General features: G+C 36.8%; 1 protein-coding gene across 4 annotated transcripts in view; it reads right to left on the reverse strand.

Annotated features, from left to right (window-relative positions):
• VWA8 (von Willebrand factor A domain containing 8) overlaps nt 1-26,227 on the reverse strand; it is a 458,897-nt gene that overhangs the window by 310,211 nt on the left and 122,459 nt on the right. For all 4 annotated transcript variants that reach the window (XM_055244723.2, XM_055244727.2, XM_055244724.2 and 1 more), the window contains 2 exons: nt 6,739-6,899; nt 3,896-4,009 (listed from right to left, as the gene is read on the reverse strand). In XM_055244723.2, the coding sequence (XP_055100698.2) occupies nt 3,896-4,009; nt 6,739-6,899 (275 nt within the window). The remainder of the gene's footprint in view (nt 1-3,895; nt 4,010-6,738; nt 6,900-26,227) is intronic.

A 26,227-nucleotide genomic window follows, 5' to 3' on the forward strand; every position in this document is an offset into this window, starting at 1 on the left:
TGCCACCTTGCAGCGTGATCTCACACTGCTGTGCTAGCAATCAGCAAGACTCTGTGGGCATAGGACCCTCCGAGCCAGGTGCGGGACACAATCTCCTAGTGTGCCGTTTTCCAGGCCCGTTGGAAAAGCGCAGTATTAGGACGGGACTGACCCGATATTCCAGGTGCCGTCTGTGTCCCCTTTCTTTGACTAGGAAAGGGAACTCCCTGACCCCTTGCGCTTCCCGAGTGAGGCAATGCCTCGCCCTGCTTCGGCTCGCGCACAGTGCACTTCACCGACTGTCCTGAACCCACTGTTAGGCACTCCCTAATGAGATGAAACCGGTACCTCAAGCAGAAATGCAGAAATCACCCGTCTTCTGTGTCGCTGGGGCTGGGAGCTGGAAACCGGAGCTGTTCCTATTCGGCCATCTTGGCTCCACCCCTCCCATACAGTATTATACAGACCTTTATTCTAACATTTAATATTACATTGTAATTACTTATTTACATATCTGTCTCTCTTCATATGTAAGTAATTATTAACTTGAGGAAAAAACAAGATGTATGCAGGAAAGGAAAATGAGTGTTGTATAGTAAACTGCTTAAGTGGGTACAGCTCTTTGGTTATCGTAATAATGTAAGCATTGAATAAAGTTCTAAACAAAATTATTATATAACTCTTTAGGAAGAATAAGGGATAGAAGTGTGCATGTGTGATGAGACAAGAGGTGGTGAAAGAGCTAAACATTAATTTTCCATGTAGAAATCAACAGATTATTCCTAACACTAAAAATAAATCAGATATCAATGAAAGTATACTGTTTAGTGACATAGAAGTAAATACCAAAAGAAAGACCTAACGTTTGAAAGTAGTACCCTCTGGGGAGTAAGATGTGGGAAATGGGAGACTGTCAACCGATCAATCTATGACAGGGAATGGTATTTTTCATAAAATACTTTGAAAAACTATCTGGCTCAAGTTTCATGCATGTTTAACAGTGGTAAAAATTCAAATGAAAATTTTTAAAAAGTAACTGAAGGAAAGAAAGCATTGCTATGATCTCTCTCCACTTTCTCTCAGTGACCTCTGGAAATAGAGCTGAGCCTAGTTTGTATTTATGAGGGAGACATAAATCCATAGTGATGAAGGTGGAAAACTTTGAGAAGAAAGTCCTATTAACCACTCTGAGCCAAATTCCTGAAAGTATTTTCATTTGTAAAACTGCCTGTGACCATTAGAGAACTTGGGTACTTTTCATAGAAAAGGGTTGTCATTTCCTGGACATTTGGAGACAAGTAGAATGCTTCTGATGTCCTAAGAGAAACTGCCAGGCAGGCATGCTGTGAGCTATTCCAAAATTGCTTTGATTCATCCCTCTGAAAATATAAACTGTTCTATGACCCGTGATTCACATGCAAATAATGTGCCAAAGCCGACTGCTATAAACCGAAGTTACGATATGCGAAGGATCTGTAACTTGCCTCCCTAAACACTCAACCAACCATTTACCAGTCTAAAAGGATTTGATAATGTATACCTCGGAAGTAAAAGCAGCTGTGTAATCAAGTGAATTTTTAGTGACTTGTACAGAGATAGGAAGGAATTTAACATTTCCCCTCTTGGAAAAAATTCCAAGAAATTTTTTAACAAATTTCTTCTTAAAATATAAACAATAATAAATACACTTAATTATCTTTTACGAGATTTAAATGTTTTAAATAGGGCAGTAAACCCTTTCAGTGGTGAGACAGCTTCAATTAAACAGAGACAGATCAAGTGATGAGGAGTTCCTCTGTATGCCAATCTCTAATTCTGTTAAAATACCCATGGAAATGTAGCAAGATAGAAAATAACATATTTGTCAAACTTCATTCTATATAGTATGCAGCTGAAAGAAGTATTTTCCTTCAAACTTTTTATTTTGAAATTTTTTTAACTCACAGAAAATGTCAAAAATAGACTACAAATATCCACATATCATTCACCTAGATATTGCTGTTAAGATTTTACCACATTTGTGTTCTCACTCTGAGACAGAGAGAGAAAATGTCTGTTTGTACACACACACATACATGTCTTTTTTTCTGAAATATTTGGAAGTTGTAGACTTTTTTTTTTACTTTATCCCTTAAGTATCTCAACATGCATCTCCTAAGAATAGGAATATTCTCCTTCATAACCACAATATCATTATCATACTTAAGGAAATTAATAATTCAATAATATCATATAACATAGTCCATATTTAAACTTTTCTAATTTTTTTAATAGCTGTTTTTATTTTGTTTCCTCCTCCAGGATCCAGTCAAGTCTCACCATTGCATGCGGTTGTTACATCTCCACAAGAAATGTTTAAATAAGCTACAATGGGTAATCCAATATCAGATGGCATACTCCAACAATACTGATGACCTCCTTAGAGGATGAACCCAGTTAATTGTGGGCCCAGCTTTAGTTTTGTTGAGAGAATACAAAATACGAGATCAAAACTGAATTGATAGGGCAACAGAGGAAAGATTACCTTCTGAAAACCAATGTTCTTATAAAACATTTAAATGCTTATTTAAAAGTAAGGCTGAAAAGAAAAACCACAATGAGATACCACCTTACTCCTGCAAGAATGGCCATAATTAAAAAGTCAAAAAATAATACATGTTGGCATGCATGTGGTGAAAAGGTAACACTTTTACACTGCTGGTGGGAACGTAAATTAGTACAACCACTATGGAAAACAGTATGGAGAATCCTTAAAGAACTAAAAGTAGAACTACTGTTTGATCCAGCAATCCCACTACTGGGTATCTACCCCCCAAAAAAGATGTCATTATATGAAAAAGATACATGCACATTCATGTTTATAGCAACAGAATTCTCAACTGCAAAGATATGGAACCAACCTAAGTGCCTATCAACCAACGAGTGGATAAAGGAAATGTGATACACACACACACACACACACACACACACACACACCCCATGGAATACTACTCAGCCATAAAAAGGAATGAAATAATATCTTTTGCAGCAACTTGGATGGAGCTGGAGGCCATTATTCTAAGTGAAGTAACTCAGGAATGGAAAACCAAATATCTCATGTCATCACTTACAAGTGGGAGCTAAGTTATTAGGACACAAAGGCATAAGAATGATATAATGGACTTTTGGAACTCAGGGACAGGGAAGCTTGGCGGGGGGTGGCGGTGAGGGATAAAAGACTACATATCGGGTACACGGCTCAAGTGACAGCTATACCAAAATCTCAGAAATCACCACTAAAGAACTTATCCATATAAACACAAACCATCTGTGCCCCAAAAACTATTAAAATAAAAAATTAAAAAAAAAAAATCACTGTCGGCCGGGCACAGTGGCTCACGCCTGTAATCCCTTGGGAGGCCAAGGCGGGCGGATCACGAGGTCAGGAGATCGAGACCATCCTGGCTAACACGGTGAAACCCCGTCTCTACTAAAAAATGCAAAAAATTAGCCAGGTGTGGTGGCAGGTGCCTGTGTTCCTGGCTACTCGGGAGGCTGAGGCAGGAGAATGGCATGGATCCAGGAGGCGGAGCTTGCAGTGAGCCGAGATTGTGCCACTGCACTCCAGCCTGGGCAACACAGCGAGACTCTGTCTCAAAAAAAAAAAAAAAAATCACTGTCATATTAACAACAAAAAAGCAAATAAAACAGTCGATTAGGTTTAAAAAAAAAAAAAAGTGAGGCTGAGAGTACAGAGCACACCTTGGAGAGCAACCTCAAGTTTTAAGAAATGCCAAAGTAGTGGCATATCCAGGACACCAAATTATTAAATTGTTCAAAGTTATCTTGGCATTATTCTAGGTTTAGAAAAATCATAAAAAGTATTATTTTTAACTTAACAATAAATTAGCAATGGGAGTAATGGACCCGAAATTACCTCTTCTGTAGCTGTTCATCAGACAGTTGCAGCTCCTCTTTTAAACGCATATACCTGTCTTCTCTCAGCAGCCTAGAACCATCATAGAGGCTTAGCTCTCGATCATGGATTAACCTAACAAGATAAGAAAAAAGCCCGAAAATAAATTAATCTGTTTTGAACAATGAAGTTTTTAGAGGCAGAATCAGTCAGCCAACAGTCTATTATTGCTGGCAACTGAGTCTAATAATTTTGTTAGATGGACCTTTCAAAATTTCAAATTGGCTAGTGCTGTTATACTTGGCAAAACTGTTGGTTTCTGCACTGGAGGGCAGTGGTCATAAATACTTGATAGGGATATGAAAGAGGGGGATGAGGAGAAAGAAAGGAGGAGGAGGAGGAGGGAGAGCAAAAGAAACAGCTGAATGAGTATCTCAAGATAACCACAAGGTACATATTAATAAACAAGGCAGGTGGCACTTACTTTCTTCAGTCTAAAGTAACTCTGTAAGGGTTGGCATAAAAATATTTCTATCTTTGGAATTACAAGATTTAAAAATACAAAAATCTTTATAATGAAATAACTACATTGCTTTACATATGGCAACTCTGATGGTGACCTAACCATCCACATCACACATAGCATAGTCTTCCACATGTTGCAATGGCTGAAAAGCACTGTTTTATACCTCACACCAACCCCTAAGTCTCCTAATGCCCACAATAGAGTTAGCCTACATAGCCTCCATTCTATAAGCACTGAAGGGAGTGGATGCTGTATAATGCAGGGGGGTAGGAGCGTGGCCGGCAGAACCAATCAGACCCGGGTTCAACTCCAGCTGTGCACCTTACTAGCTGAATGAGTGGGGAGATGGAGAACGACTCTATCTCTCTAAACTCTCGTCTTCCATAACGTTAAGGCAACAGTCACAACTTTACAATATTAACGTGAAAACTAAACAGTTAATGTAAAATGGATGCTTAATATAGCTGTTCTCAATCTTGACTGTACATTAGAATCTTCTGGGAAGTGTTTAAAAATGCCAATGTTCAGACCTTGGCCTAGACCAATTACATCAGAAAATTCTGACGGTGAAGCCCAGACATGAGTTTTTTTCTTTTTTTTTGAGGCAGAGTCTCCCTCTTGTCACCCAGGCTGGAGTGCAGTGGCGCGATCTAGGCTCACTGCAACCTCCGCCTCCTGGGTTCCAGCTATTCTCCTGCCTTAGCCTCCTGAGTAGCTAGGATTACAGGTGCATGCCTCCATGCCCAGATAATTTTTGTACTTTTAATAGAGACGGGGTTTCACCATGTTGACCAGGCTGGTCTCAAACTTCTGACCTCAGGTGATCCGCCCACCTCGGCCTCCCAAAGTGCTGGGACTACAGGTGTGAACTACTGCACCCGGCCCACATCAGCACTTTTTTTTTTTTTTTTTTTTTTTTTGAGACGGAGTCTCGCTCTGTCACCAGGCTGGAGTGCAGTGGTGCCATCTCGGCTCACTGCAACCTCCACCTCCCGGGTTCAAGCAGTTCTCCTGCCTCAAGCCTCCTGAGTAGCTGGGACTACAGGCACAAGCCACCACGCCCAGCCAATTTTTGTATTTTTAGTAGAGAAAAGGTTTCACCATCTTGGCCAGGATGATCTCGATCTCTTGACCTCGTGATTTGCCCACCTTGGCCTCCCAAAGCGCTGGGATGATAGGCGTGAGCCACCGCACCTGGCCGGCATCAGTATTTTTTATTGCCATCCTGCAAGGTGATTCCAAGGTTGAGAACCTGAGAAGCACTGGCTTAGCACAATGCACAGAGTAGGTACTCAATTAATGGTAGTAGCTGCTTCTATTATTACTACTTGCAAACATGCAAGAGATAGCTAATAAAATGGGACTATTACCATGTCTGCAGTTGGGAGAAAAAAAATATTGTAAATCTATGGAACGTTTATGGTAAATCACTGAAAGTTTGTGACTATTTTTAAATGTTCTAAAATCTAATCAGGAGTAACATAATGTATTTAGAATTTTTAATTACATTCAGTATCTGCATCACGTCAAGAAAAAAAAAACTCTAAGTAGTTAGTTGGATAATGGCTTATTCTACTTATTTAACCTTTCCTAATGAGTTAAAGTTAAAAATCAAATGTCTGCAAGTTAGAGAACCAAAATAAATAAAAAATATCAGTATCATTAATCTCCTAAAATGATACAGGATGGGAATATTTTCTACAAAAGTTACACATGAAGAGCCTTCTCTTAACACTAAATTCTAGAGAAGTTTTAGGAATGTGTGGAAATTTTTCCCAACTAAACCAAAATAAGAAAACAATAGTTACAGAAATGTTCAAGTTTACAACTAACAAAGTGAGCTTTTTTAGTCTATATAAAATATAATTTTAAGCTATTATATATTTTACAAACAAAACTACTTTTCTCTCTCTCCCAAAAAAAAGACTCCAACAAAACCAAACAATAATTAAGATCGATGATTCGTAAGGAGTATATAAATACTGAAGCTGTGACTCTGACAAATTATAGAAACTTCAGCAATGTGACATGCTGCATATATAGACCTGTATATATAAACTTTTTCAAACTTACTACTGAAGCACTTTCTTTTTGGAGTGCCTACACACGGAATTTTGCTACGGGAATGGCTTTTCCCAAAATGTTTATTATCTGGAGTTTTACTGCATTGTGTTTATAACAATAAAAAAGTGTCATTCTACTTGGTATAGAATCATGATTTTTCAGGATCTACATAACCCAGTTTAAAAAAAAGAAAAAGAATGAGATAGTTCCATCTTTACTGCTTAAGTCAGAGTGGGGTGTGTGTGTGTGTGTGATTTTTGTGACTCATACCCACCTTTGCAATACAGCAACCGTGCCCGCATTCACCCGGTGAATGCCATCCAGCAGGACCAGCTTGCCTTCCAGAGCAGCATTCACAAGGGGTGAGGACCGCCAGGCAGTGTCTCCATTTGGAAGGGTGTATCTCTGCTGTAGCAGATCACGCGCTGTCATATCCTAAAACAAATCCCCACCACCCACCAAAGAACATGACAAATTAATTTTTAAGACATGCAAGGTAGCTTACATGGCTTTATAGAGTCACCTCCATCTGAACTTAACATTCCATATAATAACAGAGAAGTCATCTTCTCCAATCCCCAAAAAGAAAGCTCTTCAGAAAGCTTTTTTTTTTTGTCATTTTAAGATTTTTTTCCATTACTCATTACATAATATAGTAAGAGTGAGAGGTTTTTTTTCCCTTCTTTATATTTAGCATTTTCTTCTGCTTTTAAAATGTTTGTTTACATAATGGCAGTAATTTCCACCTGAATAACAGAATTTAACTCAATCAGCTCTATTCCTGTGTTTTCGTATGCCAACTCTTATGGTGACCTAACCATCCATGTGTTGACTCAATTTTAAAATGAGAGATCATGCAAAATCAACATGCAGAGATGTTTATCAATAATGTGCATTTTCTAGCAGTTGATGAGTTTTCCTGAAAAGCTATGCTAGGACCATTACAATGACTCATTTTAAAGAAGCTTGATAATGGAGGAAATTGAAGAGGACAGTCATCAGATGAGGTACAGGAATTGGGAAACAATAGCATAGAACTTACAAGCAATTTTTAAAAGCGCACACACAATGTGCTAACAATAAAATAGTGTAACAGACTTAAGCAAACTATTAATAGTTGTGGCATATAAAAGTTTATCTACTGTAAAAAATTGGAGCTGTATAATATGAACAATTTTTTCTTACATGTGCTAATGTGGATAGTTTCTTTTCTATCACCTTCAGATACATTTTGTGCGACTTATAGCAAACAAAAGTTAAACACATTTACAGTCATTTTTATCTAAATATTTAAAGTCTTCTGTAAATTCTTGGCTACACACTCCCAACTTTCAGCAGATAGAAAACTAATGAATTTGCTTTATATTCATAATGGCAACAAATCTGTATTGAAACCAAGATTAAAATTTAAGTCTTAATTGTTTCAATCTTCTCACTATAAAGAAAGTACTGACTAAATGGCTACTATTAAAAATTCAAAAAAACCAGATGCTGGCAAGGTTCTGTAGAAACAGGAGTATTTTTACACTGTTGGTAGGAACGTACATTAGTTCAACCATTGTGGAAGACAGTGTGGCAATTCCTCAAAGAACTAGAGGCAGAAATACCATTCAACCCAGCAATCCCATTACTGAGTATATACCCAAAGGGATATAAATCATTCTATTATAAAGATATATGCATGCGTATGTTCATTGCAGCACTATTCACAAGAGCAAAGACATGGAATCAACCTAAATGCCCATCAATGACAGACTGGATAAAGAAAATGTGGTACATATACACCATGGAATACTATGCAGTCATAAAAAGGAACTAGATCATGTCCTTTGCAGGGACGTGGATGCAGCTAGAGGCCATTATTCTTAGCAAACTAACCCAGGAACAGAAAACCAAATACCACGTGTTCTCACTTATAAGCAGAAGTTGAATGATGAGAACACATGCACACATGGTGGGGAACAACACACACTGGGGCCTGTCAGAGGGTGAGAGGAGGGAGGAGGGATAGCATCAGGAAGAACAGCTAATGGATGGTGGGCTTAATACCTGGGTGATGGGATGATCTGTGCAGCAAACCACCATGGCACACGTTTACCTATGTAACAAACCTGCACATGTACCTCTGAATTCAAAATAAAAGTTGGAAATTTTAAAAAAAGAAAGTACCGACTTAGGAAGTATGAATAGGTTTATTTTGAATCATAAAGACCTTTGAAAAACAGTAACATTCAAACTCAGCAAGTTCCCATAAACTTAAAAGGCTGGTTTTGACACGTTGTTCAAAATTTGTTCTTTTTAAATAACTTTATTTAATTCTTCAATTAGGAATTCTAAATTCTATGCAAACTATATGAGCAATATCACTCTCTTGATGCCAATGACAGTTACAACAACCAAGTCTAAATTGATCACCATCATCCATGTTTACTGAGACAGTCACGACATTCCTCATTTTTCCTGGGCCCAAGCAAAAGATTCATTCCCACTCATGCTTATGCTACAGAACACCAAAGGGATCGCTCTCAAGAATAGGACAAAATCAAAATAAGTGTCTGTGGGTCATTTTTATAGTCAAACTATGAAAAAAATCAAATATTATATATGCATATACATGTGCATATAAATACATATGTGTCTATATATGTATGTATACAAATATATACAAACACACAGAATTTTTTAAGTAAATATAAAAACAGATAAATTTAAAGAAAACTATTGGTATGAATTATTCCAGAAAAATATTTGCCATAGAGTTACATCACACATTACCTTGAAAAAGTAAACAAACAGAAAACACAGTTTAGCGTAGTGGTTCAAAATTAAAGATACATTATCAGAAACAGCTGGGGAACTTTTGAAACATATATAAACTTAAGCTCCACTACCCTGAAGATTCTGATTCATCAGGGCCAACATAGGGCCTACCATCTGTTTTTTATTAAACATTACATAGATAATTCTGATATGCCTCCCAGGTGGGAAACACTGCTTTAAAAGATATTAAATTAAAATTCACTTATCTATACCCTTCCTTGTTCTAATATGATGTGAGACTGCAAAAAGATATACAAAATGCACAACAAAATAACATAAATTAAAAGTAAAGTTAAAAAAATAAGAGAAAAAAAGAGTAGGCTTTGTCTATTTTAAACATTCCTATTGGAATTCAGAGAGGAGATGGCAGGATGAAGGCATTCAACTAATATCATACTTTCAAAGAAACTAATGGATGTTAATTTTGAAAATCACAGCTTCAGACTGAAAATAGCTGATATCCTGGCCCAATTAAGGTCAGGAGTCTTTTGTTTGGGCCCAGGAAAAGATGAGGAATGTCGTGACTAGCAGACCTAAGAGGCTCAGACTCCTAAAAAGCTGAAGCCAAAAACTGGTAACATTTTTTTTTTTAATTTCAGTAGAAAGAATTCCTCATTCTCATACCAACATATCTGAATCACCATTCTGTGCATGACATAAAAAAGCACTATTTCATTTGGTCATGATTCCAAAGATTTTTATATCTTATTAATTCACAGGATGTGTACAGTACTTACCTTATTCAAGTAAGTAAACATTTATACTAATAGAGATGATGAGAAAGACAACTAGTACATAGGGCTCTTCTTTTACAACCTAGTAGTTGGAGACTACCTTACATTTGCTAAAGTAAAATGAATGATTATTTTTTGCTACACAATATGCAGCAGCAGATCAATATAGCTCAGTGCTATAAATGCCAACCAAAGCTATAGACCAGAAATGTTATTCCTCTTTTCAATCTTCGGAGGGATAGAACATGGGAAATACTTGATATTTCTTAGAAGACTAGCTCAGTTAAATTTTATCACCTAAACTCTGTATACCATATTAGAAAGAGCCATTCTTCATTTTTAATAAACACACACGTGCAGATAGACAAACAGATAGATGATTGATAGATAGATAGACAGACAGATAGATAGATAGACAGACAGATAGATAGACAGAGATTTTTTTTTTTTTTTTTTGAGACGGAGTCTCGCTCTGTCACCCAGGCTGGTGTGCAGTGGCGCAATCTCAGCTCACTGCAAGCTCCGCCTCCCGGGTTCACGCCATTCTCCTGCCTCAGCCTCTCCGAGTAGCTGGGACTACAGGTGCCCGCCACCACGCCCGGCTAATTTTTTGTATTTTTAGTAGAGACGGGGTTTCACCATGGTCTCGATCTCCTGATCTCGTGATCCGCCCGCCTCGGCCTCCCAAAGTGCTGGGATTACAAGCGTGAGCCACCGTGCCCAGCCTAGACAGAGATTTTTTAAAAATATTTTGCAGAGACAAGTTCTCACTCTGTTGTCCAGGCTGGTCTTGAACTCCTGGCCCCCAGCAATCCTCACACTTCAGCCTTCCAAAGTGGCAAGATTACAGGCATGAGCCACTGCCAATTTCTAATAAACCTTTGCATCAAAATAAAAACCTTCCTAAGAGAAAGAAAAGCACTCCCTTTAATATAAGCTATTGGTTTTCATAATTAAGAAATTCTATTGAAAGACAAATATTTCAGCTTTTCCTTAAAGAGATAGTTGGCCCTACTTTCCCCAATATTAGTTATTATCAGAAGCTATTTTCAATTGTGTGAAAGTGCAAGGACACCAAAGTAAAACTAAACTTTCACAGAACAACTGAATCTAATCAAATCTAATAAAACTTTTTCAGCATAGGCTGAATGGGGAAGTGATATGAACTAATTTCAGGAAATAAGCTAATGTTTAAACCAAAGTAACATCACTTTCAAGGGTTTCTGTCTATAGAATATTTGGTTTGTAGTACCATGAAATTATTGTTTTAATATCTTTAACAGACACTGCATCATGGAGTTGTGAAAAATATATATCATTTCCTCATTCTTCCCATCTACATGCACATTGCTATAGTAAGTAGAAATGCAAATTTCTTTTTAAAAGTGTGCTTATTCCATACGGACATTTGGGAAACACCCTAATAAAAATCAAGAAAAATCAACATCCTCATTTTTGCATATATTTTTCTTATCCTGAAACTCCTGAACTTAAGAGAATAAAAATAGCATTAATGATATCATAGAGCCTGCTCCACTTCCTCTTTCTGCATTTCCTTAACATTTTTAAAATAACAGAACATGAAATTTAATTCCTTTAGGTCTACCATTGTCTAACTTTGAACACCTCACTTTCATTCAGATCCCTGGAAAACATCCATGTATCTCTTACGATTCCATGTCAATTGGAATTATGTTCTTTTGATTTGTAACTGAGAAACTCTACTGAAAATAAAAACGTCCTGTTAAAATGAGAAGCATAACTCAAGAAATGGATCAGAGAATATAAATTTGAACCTTAAAGCAACTATATGACTTAAATGTTTTTAGTACCTTCAAATGATCTAAGCTAATTTTTTTGAGAATTCCCTTGAGAAATCCAGATACAGTCAATAGCTCAATAAAATAACTGTACTAAGTGGTTGTATGTATTATTTCTGAGGGCTCTGTTCTGTTCCATTGATCTATATCTCTGTTTTGGTACCAGTACCATACTGTTTTGGTTACTGTAGACTTGTAGTACAGTTTGAAGTCAGGTAGCATGATGGCTCCAGCTTTGTTCTTTTTGCTTAGGACTATCTTGGCTATATGGGCTCTTTTTTGGTTCCACATGAAATTTAAAGTAGTTTTTCCTAATTCTGTGAAGAAAGTCAATGGTAGCTTGATGGGGATAGCATTGAATCTATAAATTATAGATTATAAATTTATAGTATCTAGAATAACATTAGAATTATTTTTCCAAGGCACGATGTCATTCAGAAAAAAATCTGAAAATATTATAGTAAATTTTTAGTGTATAAAGACATTTGAGCTACCTCTCTTACTGATACTAAAGTAAAATTTTACATTATAATGCACATATAGCTGTCTTATAGGAAATTAAAATGATTGTAGCAAAAGTAGAATATCAAAGTACATACAGAGTATGACTTCAACCAGGTTTAAAAAATACACATTTTTAAAAACTGTTTTGTTGTGATATAATTTACATATCATAAAATTCAACTGTGTTAAGTGTACAGTTTAATAAATTTTACTATATTAAAAAAATAGAAGTAATAATAATTATTACAGCTAATCCTTATGGAAAGCCTAACAAGTGCCAGGTACTTTGCATATGTTAACTCATGTAATCCTTATAACCTGAAGAGCTATGTACAATTATATTCTTCATTTTACAGAGAAGAAAACTGAGGTATGAAGAGGTTAAACAGTTTACCCAATCAAGGACACACAGCTAGCAGGCAGAGGAGCCAGATTGTCCTCAAGTATATTATGACAACAAACACAGCAACAAATTTCACTAAAATAAATTCCATAAGGAAAGAGCTGGATTGGATTAATCAACCCATGAATAGATTGTAGAGTTAATATAGGAATATGCCAATAACACACCTCTCAAGCTAGCTTCACAAATTAACTTCTAATAAGTCTCAATCATCTTCTTTGAGAAGAGTTAAAAAGTGTGACTATGATGCTAGCCACTCCCTAAACAGACCCCAAATACAGCTAGTCTTTATTGCTGTTTTAAAATTTATTTCAAAACATATAAAAAAGATTGAAATAAAAATGCTTTAGTTAAAAGTAAGTACATCTCTAAGTAGATATGGTTTTTCATTCTCATTTCTGAATTAAAAATATAAACAGTAGACATTTAATATTTTTTCAATTGGGGTAAATAAGCACTAATAATGATTTTGTTTTCCAAAGGAAACTAGCTGAATTTCTGTAGGCTTTCCAGGTCTACCTCAAAGGAGTTTTACTTATTAAGCAATACTTATTATACCAGGAAAATACCATACCAGTAGTATAAACAAGAAGAAAATCTGGGATTATGTGAATAAAAGAATATACCAAGAATAAGCCATTGACTTTGCAATACAGTATTAACTATACTCACACCTATTAGTGGCAGCAGAATACTACATAAATATTGTATAAACATACAATGTTAATAATTTTTAGGTCCTGAAATAGAAATGAAGCCATTATTTCCGGAATCTAAGCATGCTCAGTGAACAGAACACAGGCATGCTGCCAACATTCCTCAGTGTCATTTATGTTTGATCTCAAAAAGGCCTCTCATTTTACATATATTGTAAAATTATTTGTAAACTCTTCCATCCTTCTCCCTCAAGTTCCTCTTCAAAAGAACTATTTTTAACCTGTAGCACATAAAATTAACTCCCTTTTAAGTACAGGATGCGATGTTGACGTTACAAGCCTACTATGTTGATTTCAGTTACTCTGCTGTCAATGGGAGAAAAGTTGATTTTGCAGTTATATGCGTGGTAAGCACTGGAACCTATTTCAAGATGATCTGCTCTAGTTAAAGATTTATACTATGAACATAGAATTTATACTATGAACACAGAATTTATACTATGAACATAGAAATTTATAGAATAAATTTCTCTCATTGAAGATAACCAGAAGTCAAACCCACTATGTTACTAACAACTGATTCAACTAAAGGACATCTTAATAAAGATGCAAAATTAAATATAAATGTAAGGTCAGTATAGGTGCAGATAATACAGTTATGTACTCAATCAAGATACACAACCAAATACCCTCATATTATCCTTCCTATGCTACAAAGGCTAGAAAACTAGAAACATCATTTCTTAAAGTCTGTGCAGCTAGAGTTCTATTCATGAACCAGGTTCCACCAAGCATCCTCATGTATAAGAGACTGGGAAAATGGCAGTGAACAATGGGAGTAAGGGAGCAGCCAGCACAAAGAAAACTGCTCTTCTAGGGCATCAATGGCTAAATTCCTCCTGGTACTACCATTCCTTACTGGGTAAAATGTAAATTGCATTCCCTGCTTCTCCCAGAAATTGTGTAAATTAGCTAACACTCTGTAAATAATATCTTTCCATTTTAGAGACTGAGTACTATTTTTCACCAGAAAGCCAGAACTTAAGGATGATGATATTTAAAAAGTAAATCAACTTGTTAAAGATTGTAAAGAAAACGTTGACAGACAACTAAGTACATTAAGAAGGATAAGAAGAGTTTCACAAGGCAAGAAGCAGAGATGCAATAGACTAAAACCCCAGCATATACAAACTAAAGAATCATATTTTATTCAAATAGTACTACAAACTTTGCTGCATTTTATCACAAATGTTAGACTCCCTTAGAAAAACAGGTGTGAAATTCTCAGTAAACTATCGCAAGGACAAAAAACCAAACACCGCATGTTCTCACTCATAGGTGGGAATTGAACAATGAGAACTCATGGACACAGGAAGGGGAACATCACACTCCGGGGACTGTTGTGGGGCGGGGGGAGAGGGGAGGGACAGCATTAGGAGATAGACCTAATGCTAAATGACGAGTTAATGGGTGCAGCAAAACAACATGGCACATGGATACATATGTAACAAACCTGCACATTGTGCACATGTACCCTAAAACCTAAAGTATAAGAAAAAATAAATTAAAAAAAAAGAAAAACAGTTGTGAAAGTAGCAATAAATTCTAGTTTAAGTATCTGCAATAAGCTAAACACCTAAATCAAGAAGTTAGAAAAACTTCAAATCAACAATCTAACATCACAGCTAGAGGAACTAGAAAAACAAGAATAACCTAACTCCAAAGCTAGCAGAAGAAAAGAAATAACTAAAATCAGAGCAGAACTGAATAAAACTGAAACTGAAAAACCATACAAAGGATCAACTAACCCAAAATTTGGTTATCTGAAAGGATAAACAAGATAGACCACTAGCGAAATTAACAAAAAAAGAGAGAAGATCCAAATAAGCACAACCAGAAATGACAAACGTAACATTACAACCGATCCTACAGAAATACAGATCATCATCAATGACTATCATGAACACCTCTCTGCACACAACTAGAAAATCTAGAGGAAATGGATAAATTCCTGGAAACACGCAACCTTCCAAGACTGAATTGGGAAGAAACTGAAACCCGAAACAGACCAAAGTCAAGTTCTGAAATTGAATCAGTAATAAAAAAAAACTTACCAAAGAAACACAACCCTGGACCAGATGGACTCACAGCTGAATTCTACCAGACATCAAAAAAGAGCTGGAACCAATTCTACTGAAACTATTCAAAACATCTGAGGAATAAGGACTCCTCTCTAACTCGTTCTACAAAGCTAGCATCATTCTGATACCAAAATCTGGCAAAGACACAACAAAGAAAGGTAACTATAGGCCAATACCCTTGAGGAACATGGACACAAAAGTGCTCAACAAAATACTAGCAAAACATATCCGGTAACAAATAAAAGTTAATTCACCACAGTCAGGTAGGCTTTATTCCCGGGACACAGAGTGGGTTCAACATATGCAAATCAATAAATATGGTCACCACATAAACAGAATTAAAAGCAAAAGCCATTTTGATCATTTCAGTAGACACAGAAAAAGCTTCTGATAAAATCCAACATCCATTTATGATAAAAACCCTCAACAACCTAGGCACTGAAGGAACATACCTCAAAATAATATAATAAGAGCCATCTATGACAAACCCATAGGCAACATCACACTGAATGGGCAAAAGCTGGAAGCATTCCCCTTAACAACTGAACAAGACAAGGATGCCCACTCTCATAACTCCTATTCAATATAGTACTAGAAGTCCTAGCCAGAGCAATCAGGCAAGACAAAGAAATAAAAGGCATCCAAATAGGAAGATAGGAAGTCAAACTATTTCTCTTCCCACATGATATGATTCTATACCTAGAAAACCCCACAGACTCCCTCAAAATGCTTCTAGAACAGATGTCAGTAAAATTTCAGGACACAAAACCAATGAACAAAAACCAGTAGCATTCCTACATGCCAATAACATTCAACATTGAATGGATACACCAGTAACATTCAACATTTAATGTATACACCAACACATTCAAGCTGAACGTGTCAGGAACACATTCCTATTTACAATAGCTGCAAAAAAAAAAAAAAAAAGTTAAATAAAATACCTAGGAATACATGTAAAAAAAAGAGGTGAAAGATCTCTACAAGGAGAAATATAAAACTGCTGAAAAAAAATCACAGATGACAAAAACTAATGGAAAAACATTCCATGCTCATGGATTAGAAGAATAAATATCGTTAAAATGGCTGTACTGTCCAAAGCAATTTACAGATTCAATGCTATTCCTATCAAATTCTCAATGTCATTTGCTGACAAATGCAAAAAATTATTTTAAAATTCATATGGAACCAAAAAAGGCCCAAATAGCCACAGCAATCCTAAGCAAAAAGAACAAAGCCAGAGGCATCACTTTATATGACTTCATGAAAAGATACTTCTCAAAAGACATACAAGTGGCCAAAAAATACATGAAAAAATGCTCAATATCACTAATCATTAGAGAAATGCAAATCAAAAAAAATATATGAAAAAATGCTCAACATCACTAATCATTAGAGAAATGCAAATCAAAACAACAATGAGATACCCTCTCACATCAGTTAGAATGGCTATTACCTCTCACATCAGTTAGAATGGCTATTATGAAAAAGTCAAAAAATAACAAATGCTGGCGAGATTGTGGAAAAAAGGGAACACTTATACACTGTTTGTGGGAATGTTAGTTCAGCCACTGTGGAAAGCAGTTTGAAGATTTCTCAAAGAACTTAGAACTATCTTCATTCGACCCAGCAATCCTATTACTGGGTATATGCCCAAAGGAAAATAAATATTCCACGAAAAAGACACATGCACATGTATGTTTACTGCAGTACTATTCACAACAGCAAAGACATGGAAGCAAACTAGATGCACATCAATGGTGAACTGGATAAAGAAAATGTAATACATATACACCATTAAATAATATGCAGCCATAAAATAGAATGAAATCACATCCTTTGCAACAACATGGATGGAGCTGGAGGATATTATAAGCAAACTAACGTCGAAACAGAAAACCAAATACCACATGTTCTCACTCATGTTCTCACCCACTCAAGTGGGATCTAAACATTGAGTACACACTGACATAGAGATGGGAACAAGAGACAATGGGGACTACTGAGTGGGAGGGAAGAAGTGAAGGGTGAGGGCTGAAAAATAACTGTTGGGTACTATGCTACCTGGGTGATAAGACCATTCATACCCCAAACCACAGCATAACACAATATACCCATGTAACAAACCTGCACACGTACCTCCTGAATCTAAAATAAAAGTTGAAATTAAAAATAAATTAAATATCTGCAATAACATTTGCCTCATAATAAGCTTTTTAGTTCTTTTTTTTTTTTTTAAGAGACAGGTCTCCCTACATTGTCCTGGCTGACTATTCATAAGTGCTAATAGTGTACCACAGTGTTGAATTCCTGAGCTCAAGTGATCCATCCGCCCAAGTAGGTGGGAATACAGGTGTGTGCCACTGTGCTCAGCTTATAATAAATTAGTTTCTAAAAGCAAGTAACAAAATATGAAATCAAGATTGGTGTAATTATGAATTACCTGTTTGGTATTCAATAAAGACACCTGGAGCAGATACTGCATTTGACCACCCTCAACACCACTCAAATCCCTGTTAGTCAGCCACATGAGGGGTAACACATGTGAAAGGATGGCTACAAAGTGAGGAAGGCTGGGATTCAATTCCACTTCTGCGACTTCCTTATTATGTGATAAATGAGTGAAATGAGTAAAATAGCTTTAGAATTAAATGAGATAATGCCTGGCACCTAATGGGTATTTAATAAATGACAGCTGAATCTGAATCAAGTGAAGAAACAAACTATAAATATGTTAAAATTTAAATATAACAGTAAGTCTCAGGTCACAATTCAGGACAGTAATAGCAGTGATATGACAATGCTGCATACAATTAAATGACAGAAAATTCCTATCTTAGAATTTAAAATAAAGTTAATATTGAAGCAGGTAAAAATAGTAAAGAAAAGCTGACAACAGAGGTCATTTAAAAACAATCTAAAATTTTCAGGCCAGGCACAGTGGCTCAAGCCTGTAATCCCAGCACTTTGAGAGGCCAAGGTAGGCGAATCACCTGAGGCCAGGAGTTCAAGACCAGCCTGACCAACATGGTGAAACCCCGTCTCTACCAAAAATTAGCCAGGTGTGGTGGTGCACACCTGTAATCCCAGCTACTCGGGAGGCTGAGGCAGGAGAATTGCTTGAACTCTGTAGGCAGAGGTTGCAGTGAGCCGAGATCATGCCACTGCACTCCAGCCTGGGTGACACAGCAAGATTCTGTCTCAAAAAATTAAATAATCTAAAATTTCCATAATTTATTCATTCAAATATATATTGAATGTATATATGAAGAGAGAGAGAGAGAGAACCAGCCTACTGCTTGCAAATCACCGTTTCAGGTGCTGAGAATTCAGTAGTGAAAAAAATAAACATGGATCTTACACTCCAGTGGGAAGGAACAAAAATAGATAAAGGAAAGGAGACAGGAGGAGAAGGAAGGAAGAGAAGGACACAAATAAGAAAATACCACATAGTAGTTGGTACTACACAGAAAATATCAGGTAATATGATAGCAAATGACTCAGTGCATCAAAAACGCTTTCTCTACAGATATTCAAGTTGAGATTTAAAAGTCAAGAGGCCACGTGAAGATCAGGCAAGAATATTCCAGTCTGATGACACAGCCTGTGAAAATGCCCCATAGCAGAAAGAAGCCAGACAGATTTAAGGGATTAAAAGTACCTAGTGAGACTGAAACATATCAGTAGAGGGTCCAGCAGGAAGGGAGAAGGCTGAAGAGGCAGGCATGGATTGGGTCACGTAGCACAGTGGTTCTCAACCCTGGCTGCTGGTTATAATTGAAAAATACTGGTCCCACCTCCCACCAATTACTTTAGACTCTCTGGTGGTAGAGCCTGGACACTGGAAGTTTTTCAAAGATCCTTGAGTGGTTCTAATGGATAACCTCATTAATGGAAGACTCATATGCCAGGGTAAAGTGTCTTTATTTTATTCTAAGTATGATGGGAGGCCAATGACAGATTCTAATCAGGGAAATGAAAAGATCTGATTTACATACTTTAGAGATCACTCTACAACTTTAGTGAATAGAATATGGAATGCAACATACTCTAACTACATATCTACAAATGTTCAAATGACAAAACTGATGAGTTCTTAAAAACTCTATAAAGTAAAACTCCATATGCCAAATGCGTTTTCCACCAAAGGCTCAATAATGGGCCTAAGGATAGTGGGTTAGAATTTTTGGAAATGTCCATGGTTACAGTAGATCCTGCAAAAAACAAATGACGGAATATTGACAACTGGCTATGAGGGGTGAGGGTGATGGGGAGAAGGCTAAGAAATGTGCCATGTTCCAGTACTTGACAACTCTCTTGATTGACAATGAATCCCTTTTGGCACCTTCCTCACAAAACTAAAGCTGCCTTTCTGAATTGCTACTCCATGGGAGACACTGTGCAGCAGGAAGCCAAACATTTGTTCACTAGCTGGGAAATAGAAAAGAATCCAATGGATTCAGGGAGAGTTACTAAAAAGAAATGAGGAGACTCTCACTTGAAGCAACATAGAAAAAGGCTTGCTAAGATTAAAGAAATGTGCTGGTTGAACTCTCAGGGTGATATGGCTTGGCTGTGTCCCCACCCAAATCTCACCACGAATTATAATCCCCATAATCCCCATGTGTCACGGGCGGAACCAGGTGGAGATGACTGGATCATGGGGGTGGTTTCCCCTATGCTGTTCTTGTGATAGTGAGTGAGTCTCATGAGATCTGATGGTTTTATAAGCATCTGGCATTCCCCCTGCTTGCACTCAACTCCCTCCTGCCACCCTGGGAAGAAGGTGCCTGCTTCTCCTTTGCCTTCTGCCATGATTGTAAGTTTCCTGAGGCTTCCCCAGCAATGTAGATCTGTGAGTCAATTAAACCTCTTTCCTTTAAAATTAACTAGTCTTGGGTATTTCTTCATAGCAGTGTAAGAACAGAATAATACACAGGGCAACCTTCCCACCTATGTGATAGCATAGTGACTATCATTCCTCTCCTGCAGGGGCTCCCTGCCTGCAGCTACCTAAATCTGGGAGAGCTTAAGGAAGCTACTAGAACTAAACATGAAGCATCAGAGGAGCTAGGCTGGCTAAGACCCCTCTTTAAATTGTTAACCTTTTAACAACAGTCAATAGAGTATAAAATCAGGATTTTAGCAGCTTCTACCAACTCAAATCTCAAGATACTTCAACTCCACATTCCTGAAGGCATGAGTTGAGCTCTGTTAAAGATTGCCTTTTCCTTCTCTGTTATTTTTGGCTCTATCTCTATGGTTCTGCCAAATGGCTTCCACTTCAAACAGCCTTGTTTCTAACTATGAGACTGGCTTTAAAATCAGCAATAAAGTTCTACACATTCAGAAAGTGATACGGATCCTGAAAAACTGGGGTTTTCTCTAATAGGGGAAGAATACAAAACTAAGCATTTAGGAATCATAAAAGGCAACTAGGTCATAAAACTGAAAAGCATATACTTTACATTTCCAGGAAAAAAAATATGTTCACAAAATATATTCTACTTGCAAATATTTGTAAATTTTAAAATCAAATCAAAGTTATACCCTTCATTATTTTCTTTTTCAATATATTTCCCATGAGGATGGATCATAAGGATATATAGATATATGTATAAGATATGTAACTTCATCACTAACGTCACTAACCTTTGGCAAATTCCTCACATTTGCAGTGGTCTTCAGTGACTATAAAATCCTGAGGACCCTTAAAAGATTTCCCTAAGACTCCTAATCGAAATTACTGTAAAGTACATTGAAAACAGAAGTGCATAGGCCAGGCACGGTGGCTCACACCCGTAATCCCAGCACTTTGGGAGGCCGAGGCGGGTGGATCATGAGGTCAGGAGTTCCAGACCAGCCTGACCGATATGGTGAAACCCTGTCTCTACTAAAAATACAAAAATTAGCCGGGCACAGTGGCAGGTGCCTGTAATCCCAGCTACTCGGGAGGCTGAGGCAGGAGAATCACTTGAACCTGGGTGGCAGAGGTTGCAGTGAGCCAAGATCGTGCCACTGTACTCCAGCCTGGGTGACAGAGTGAGACTCTGTCTCAAAAAAAAAAAAAAAGAAAGAAAAGAAAAAGAAAACAGAAGTGCTGCCTAATGGAGATGATCAAACACAGCAATGTGTTGCCACCAACAGGACTATGACTTCATTACATAATGTCCTTATGTCTGGAGTTACTCCATGCAGAGTTCTCAAATTTGAAGTTTCTTCCCTCTTCAACTTCACGGATCATCAAGAATAGTAAAAGAAATACCTTTCAGACTGGAGTTCTTTATTTGGTGGGATTCCTTGGTCATTTTACTTTTGTTTTCTTTCTTGGACTAATGGACTTGGCTTTACTGTAATGTTTATTTTTATACACATGCCCAAAGGCCTCCTAGTGTGTTTTTATAAATCTAATAAATACCTCATGATAATTAAGTTTGTTAACACAAAAGATGTTATCCATTACTAAAAAAGTACACTTTAATTAAATAAGGAGCCAAGTACATACTATAATGTAGTTCCCTGTGGACCCAGTCACCAGGCCCAGCCCAGCAGGCCCTGGTATCAGGCAGCCCCCTAGACTCAGACACCAGGACCCAGCTCATACCCATGTACTCTGGTTCCTGGACCACCATAGTGCCACACTGGACTCTGAAGACTCAGCCTCAAGGTCTGCCATAGCACCATGTTAGGTCCCATCAACCCAAGTTCAGGCTGTTCTCCATGAACTCAGGCTTCAGAGCCACCCTCAGAGACTTAGTTGATAGGCCCACTCACCTGCAGAGTCAGGCACCAGGCCAGTCCACCTGACTCCAGCAGCAACCCAAATGAAAGACCCCACCAGATGGTCTGCCCAGAATGTCTGGCTGGGTTGGCTGGTAAAAAGCTTTCCCTATCAAGGCCTGTCTATAAAGACTGGATGTCCACTTCTTCAAATGCACAGACACCAATGAAAGCCCATGAGGATCACTAACAATCAGGGAACCAAAACCACCAGAAGAACAAAATAAAGCACCAGAAACTGACACTAAATAAATGGAGACCTATGAACTACCTGACAAAGTATTCAAAATGATGGTCTTAAAGGAACAGTGAGCTAAAGAGAACACAGGCTACTAAATGGTATCAGGAAAACAATATACAAACAAAGTGAAAAGCTCAACAAAGAGAAACCATAGTTACATATTTTTTGTGGTAACATTTCAGGTCTACTGTCTTCGCAATTTTTAAGTATACAATGCGGTATTATCACCTATAATCATTATAACGTACATTAGATATTGAGAACTTATTCATTCTGCCTAACTGAAACTTTGTACCCTTTGACAAACACTTTCCCCTTTTTCCCATTCCCCAGTCTCTGACAACCAGCACTCTACTCTCTGCAGAGTCAGGCACCAGACCAGCCCACCTAAGGACTCCAGCAGCAAGCCAAATAAAAGACCCCACCAGATTCTATGAGTTTGATTTTTTAGATTTCACATATAAGTGAGATAATGTAGTATTTGCTTTTCAGTGGCTGGCTTATTTCACTTAGCATAATGTCCTCCAGGTTTATTCACATTGTTGCAAATAACAGTGATATGGTTTGGCTATGTGCCCATTCAAATCTCAACTTGAATTGTATTTCCCAGAATTCCCACATGTTGTGGGAGGGACCCAGGGGGAAGTAATTGAATCATGGAGCCTGGTCTTTCTCATGCTGTTCTCGTGGTAGTGAATAAGTCTCATGAGATCTGATGGATTTATCAGAGGTTTACACTTTCACTTCTTCCTCATTTTCTCTTGCTCTGGTGATGTAAGAAGTGCCTTTTGCCTCCCGCCATGATTCTGAGACCTCCCCAGTCATGTGGAACTGTAAGTTCAATTAAACCTTTTTCTTCCCAGTCTCGGGTGTGTCTTTATCAGCAGTGTGAAAACGGATTAATACAGACAGGATTTCCTTCTTTTCAAAGGCTGAATAATAATTCATTCTGCATATACTGCATATTTTCTTTATTCATTTGTTAATGAACACATGTTAATTACCTATCTTGGTTATTATGAATATGCCACAATGAACACGGGAGCACAGATATTGCTTCAAGATACTGACTTTATTTCCTTTGTATATATACCCAGAAGTGGGATTGCTGGATCGTGTGGTAGTTCTGTTTTTAATTTTTGAGGACCCTCCATACTATTTTCTATAATGTATGTACTAATTTACATTCCTACCAACAATGTACAAGCATTTCTTCTCCACATACTTACCAACATGTGTTACCTTTTATCTTTTCAATATTAGCCACTCTAACAGGTGTAAAGCAATATTTAATTGTGGTTTTAATTTGCATTTATCTGATGATGAGTGATGTTGACCACTTTTTATACATACCTGTTGACCATTTGTATGTCCAACAAGTATATTTTTAAATGCCTGAGAATGTCTATTCAGGTTCTTTGCCCATTTTAAAATTGGGTTGTTTTATTGCTACTAAGTTGAGTTCCTTTTACAGTTTAGAAATTAACTCTTTGTCAGCTATGATTTGCAAATATTTTCTCCCATTTTGTAGATTGACTCTTCTCTGTTGATTGTTTCCTTTGCTGCACAGAAGCTTTTTAAGTTTGATGCATTTATCTCATTTATCTGCATTTATCTCATTTATCTATTTTTGCTTTGGCTGCCTATGCTTTTGGTATCATCTGCAAAATATTGTTACCCAGACCAATATCTGCAAGCTTTTTCCCCATCTTTTCTTCTAGTAGTTTTATAGTTTCAGTCTTACATTTATGTATTTAATCCATTCTTAGTTGATTTTTGTGTATGGTATGAGATAAAGGTCTAATATCATTGTTCCGCATGTGGATATACAATTTTCCCAGTATTATTTATTGCAAAGACTATCCTTTCCCCAATGTGTGTTCTAGGCTCCTTTATTGAAAATTAAATGGCCATTAATAGTATATTATTTCTGGGCTGTCTATTCTGATTCCATTCGTCCATATGTTTGTTTTTAATGCCACTACCATGTTATTTTGATTACTATTCCTTTGTGGAATATTTTGAAACCAGGTAGTGTGGTGCCTCAAATGTTGTTTCTCAAGATTGCTTTGGCTATTTGAGGTATTTTGTGGTTCCATATGAATTTTAGTATTTTTTTTCCATTTCTGTGAAAAATGTCATTGGAATTTTGGTAGAGACTGATTGCATTGAATCTGTATTGCTTTGGGTGGTATCTTTAGTGTTTTCTATATATAAGACTATGTCATTTGGAAATAGAAAAAAGTTTTACTCCATCTTTTCTGATTTGGGTACATTTTATTTCTTTTTCTTGCCTAATTGCTTTAGCTAGGACTTTCAATAGTACATTGAATACAGTGGTGACAGTGGTCATACTTCGCTTGTTCCAGATCTTAGAGGAAAAGCTTTCAGCTTTTTACCATTGAGCATAATGTTAGCTGTGGCCTTGTCATATAGGGCCTTTATTATGTTTTGCATCTGTGATCACCAGGGATATTGGTTTGTAATTTTCTTTTCTTGTAGTGTGTTTGTCTGGCTTTGGTATCCGGGTAATAATAATGGCTTCACAAAATGAGTCTGAAAGTATTCCCTCTTTTTCAATTTTTTTAAAGAGTTTGAAAAGGTTTGGTTTTAATTCTTCTTTAAATGTTGGGTACAATTCACAGGTTAAGCCATCACATAATGGGATTGTTTTTCTCTGGTGGCAGGTTTTTGATAACCGATTCAATCTCCTAACTCATTATTGATTTGTTCTCATTTTTTCATTTCTTCATGATTCAGTCTTGGTAGGTTATATATTTCTAGGAATTTACCAATTTCTTCTAAGTTATTCAGTTTGTTGGTGTATAGTAGTCTCATGATCCTTTGTATTTCTGTGCTATCAGTTGTGATGTTTGTTCTTTTGTTTATAATCTTGTCTCTTCACTTATTCATCTAGCTACAAGTTTGTAAATTTTATCTTTTCAAAAAAAAATCAACTCTTAGTTACACTGATCTTTTCTATGGTTTTTCTGTTTTCTATTCTATTTCATTTTTTCAACTAGACATCTATTGTCCATGAAGGAAACAGAGTTGAAAAGCGTGTTGTCCATGCCTTCAAGGAGCTTACAAACGATAGGAGAGACAAACTGCTGTTTCATCAATTCCAAGATATACATGTTTTATATTTTAATATCTCTGAAATCAGGGTGCAGCTTCAATTGATAGAATCTTAACAACAGCTGCTGAAGAGTCAGTTACCATTGTGTACATACATGTGCACTTGCTTTTGCTTGTTTGTTTGTATGTTTGTTAGCTTGTGGCTTAAAGAAATAACTGTAATCCATCCATCTTTTAGTCAACAAATTACTCTTTTCCATCTGGGAAAAGAATATGAGTTCTAGTTGTTGCCTAAAAACATTTCTGTCAATATCTTTGGTTAAAATTTTAAAAATACCAGTATCAAAACCAGCAGAATGGCTGTCAGTAGCTTGGAAGACAATTCTGGAAACAATAGAAGAGCATTCTGTTCCTGACCAACCAAACGAACACACAGAGAATATATGTGAAACAACATGAACATCCGCAACTGAATCATAAAGTGCTTTAGAAGAGTCAGACTATGATGGTGAATAAGTTTTAAAAATATTTCCAAATATTATATTTATAAATTTATTATATCTTTATTTTATATATATTTTCCTAT

This window comes from Symphalangus syndactylus, chromosome 15 (genome assembly GCF_028878055.3).
Source record: "Symphalangus syndactylus isolate Jambi chromosome 15, NHGRI_mSymSyn1-v2.1_pri, whole genome shotgun sequence".
Classification (NCBI taxonomy): Eukaryota; Metazoa; Chordata; class Mammalia; order Primates; family Hylobatidae; genus Symphalangus; species Symphalangus syndactylus.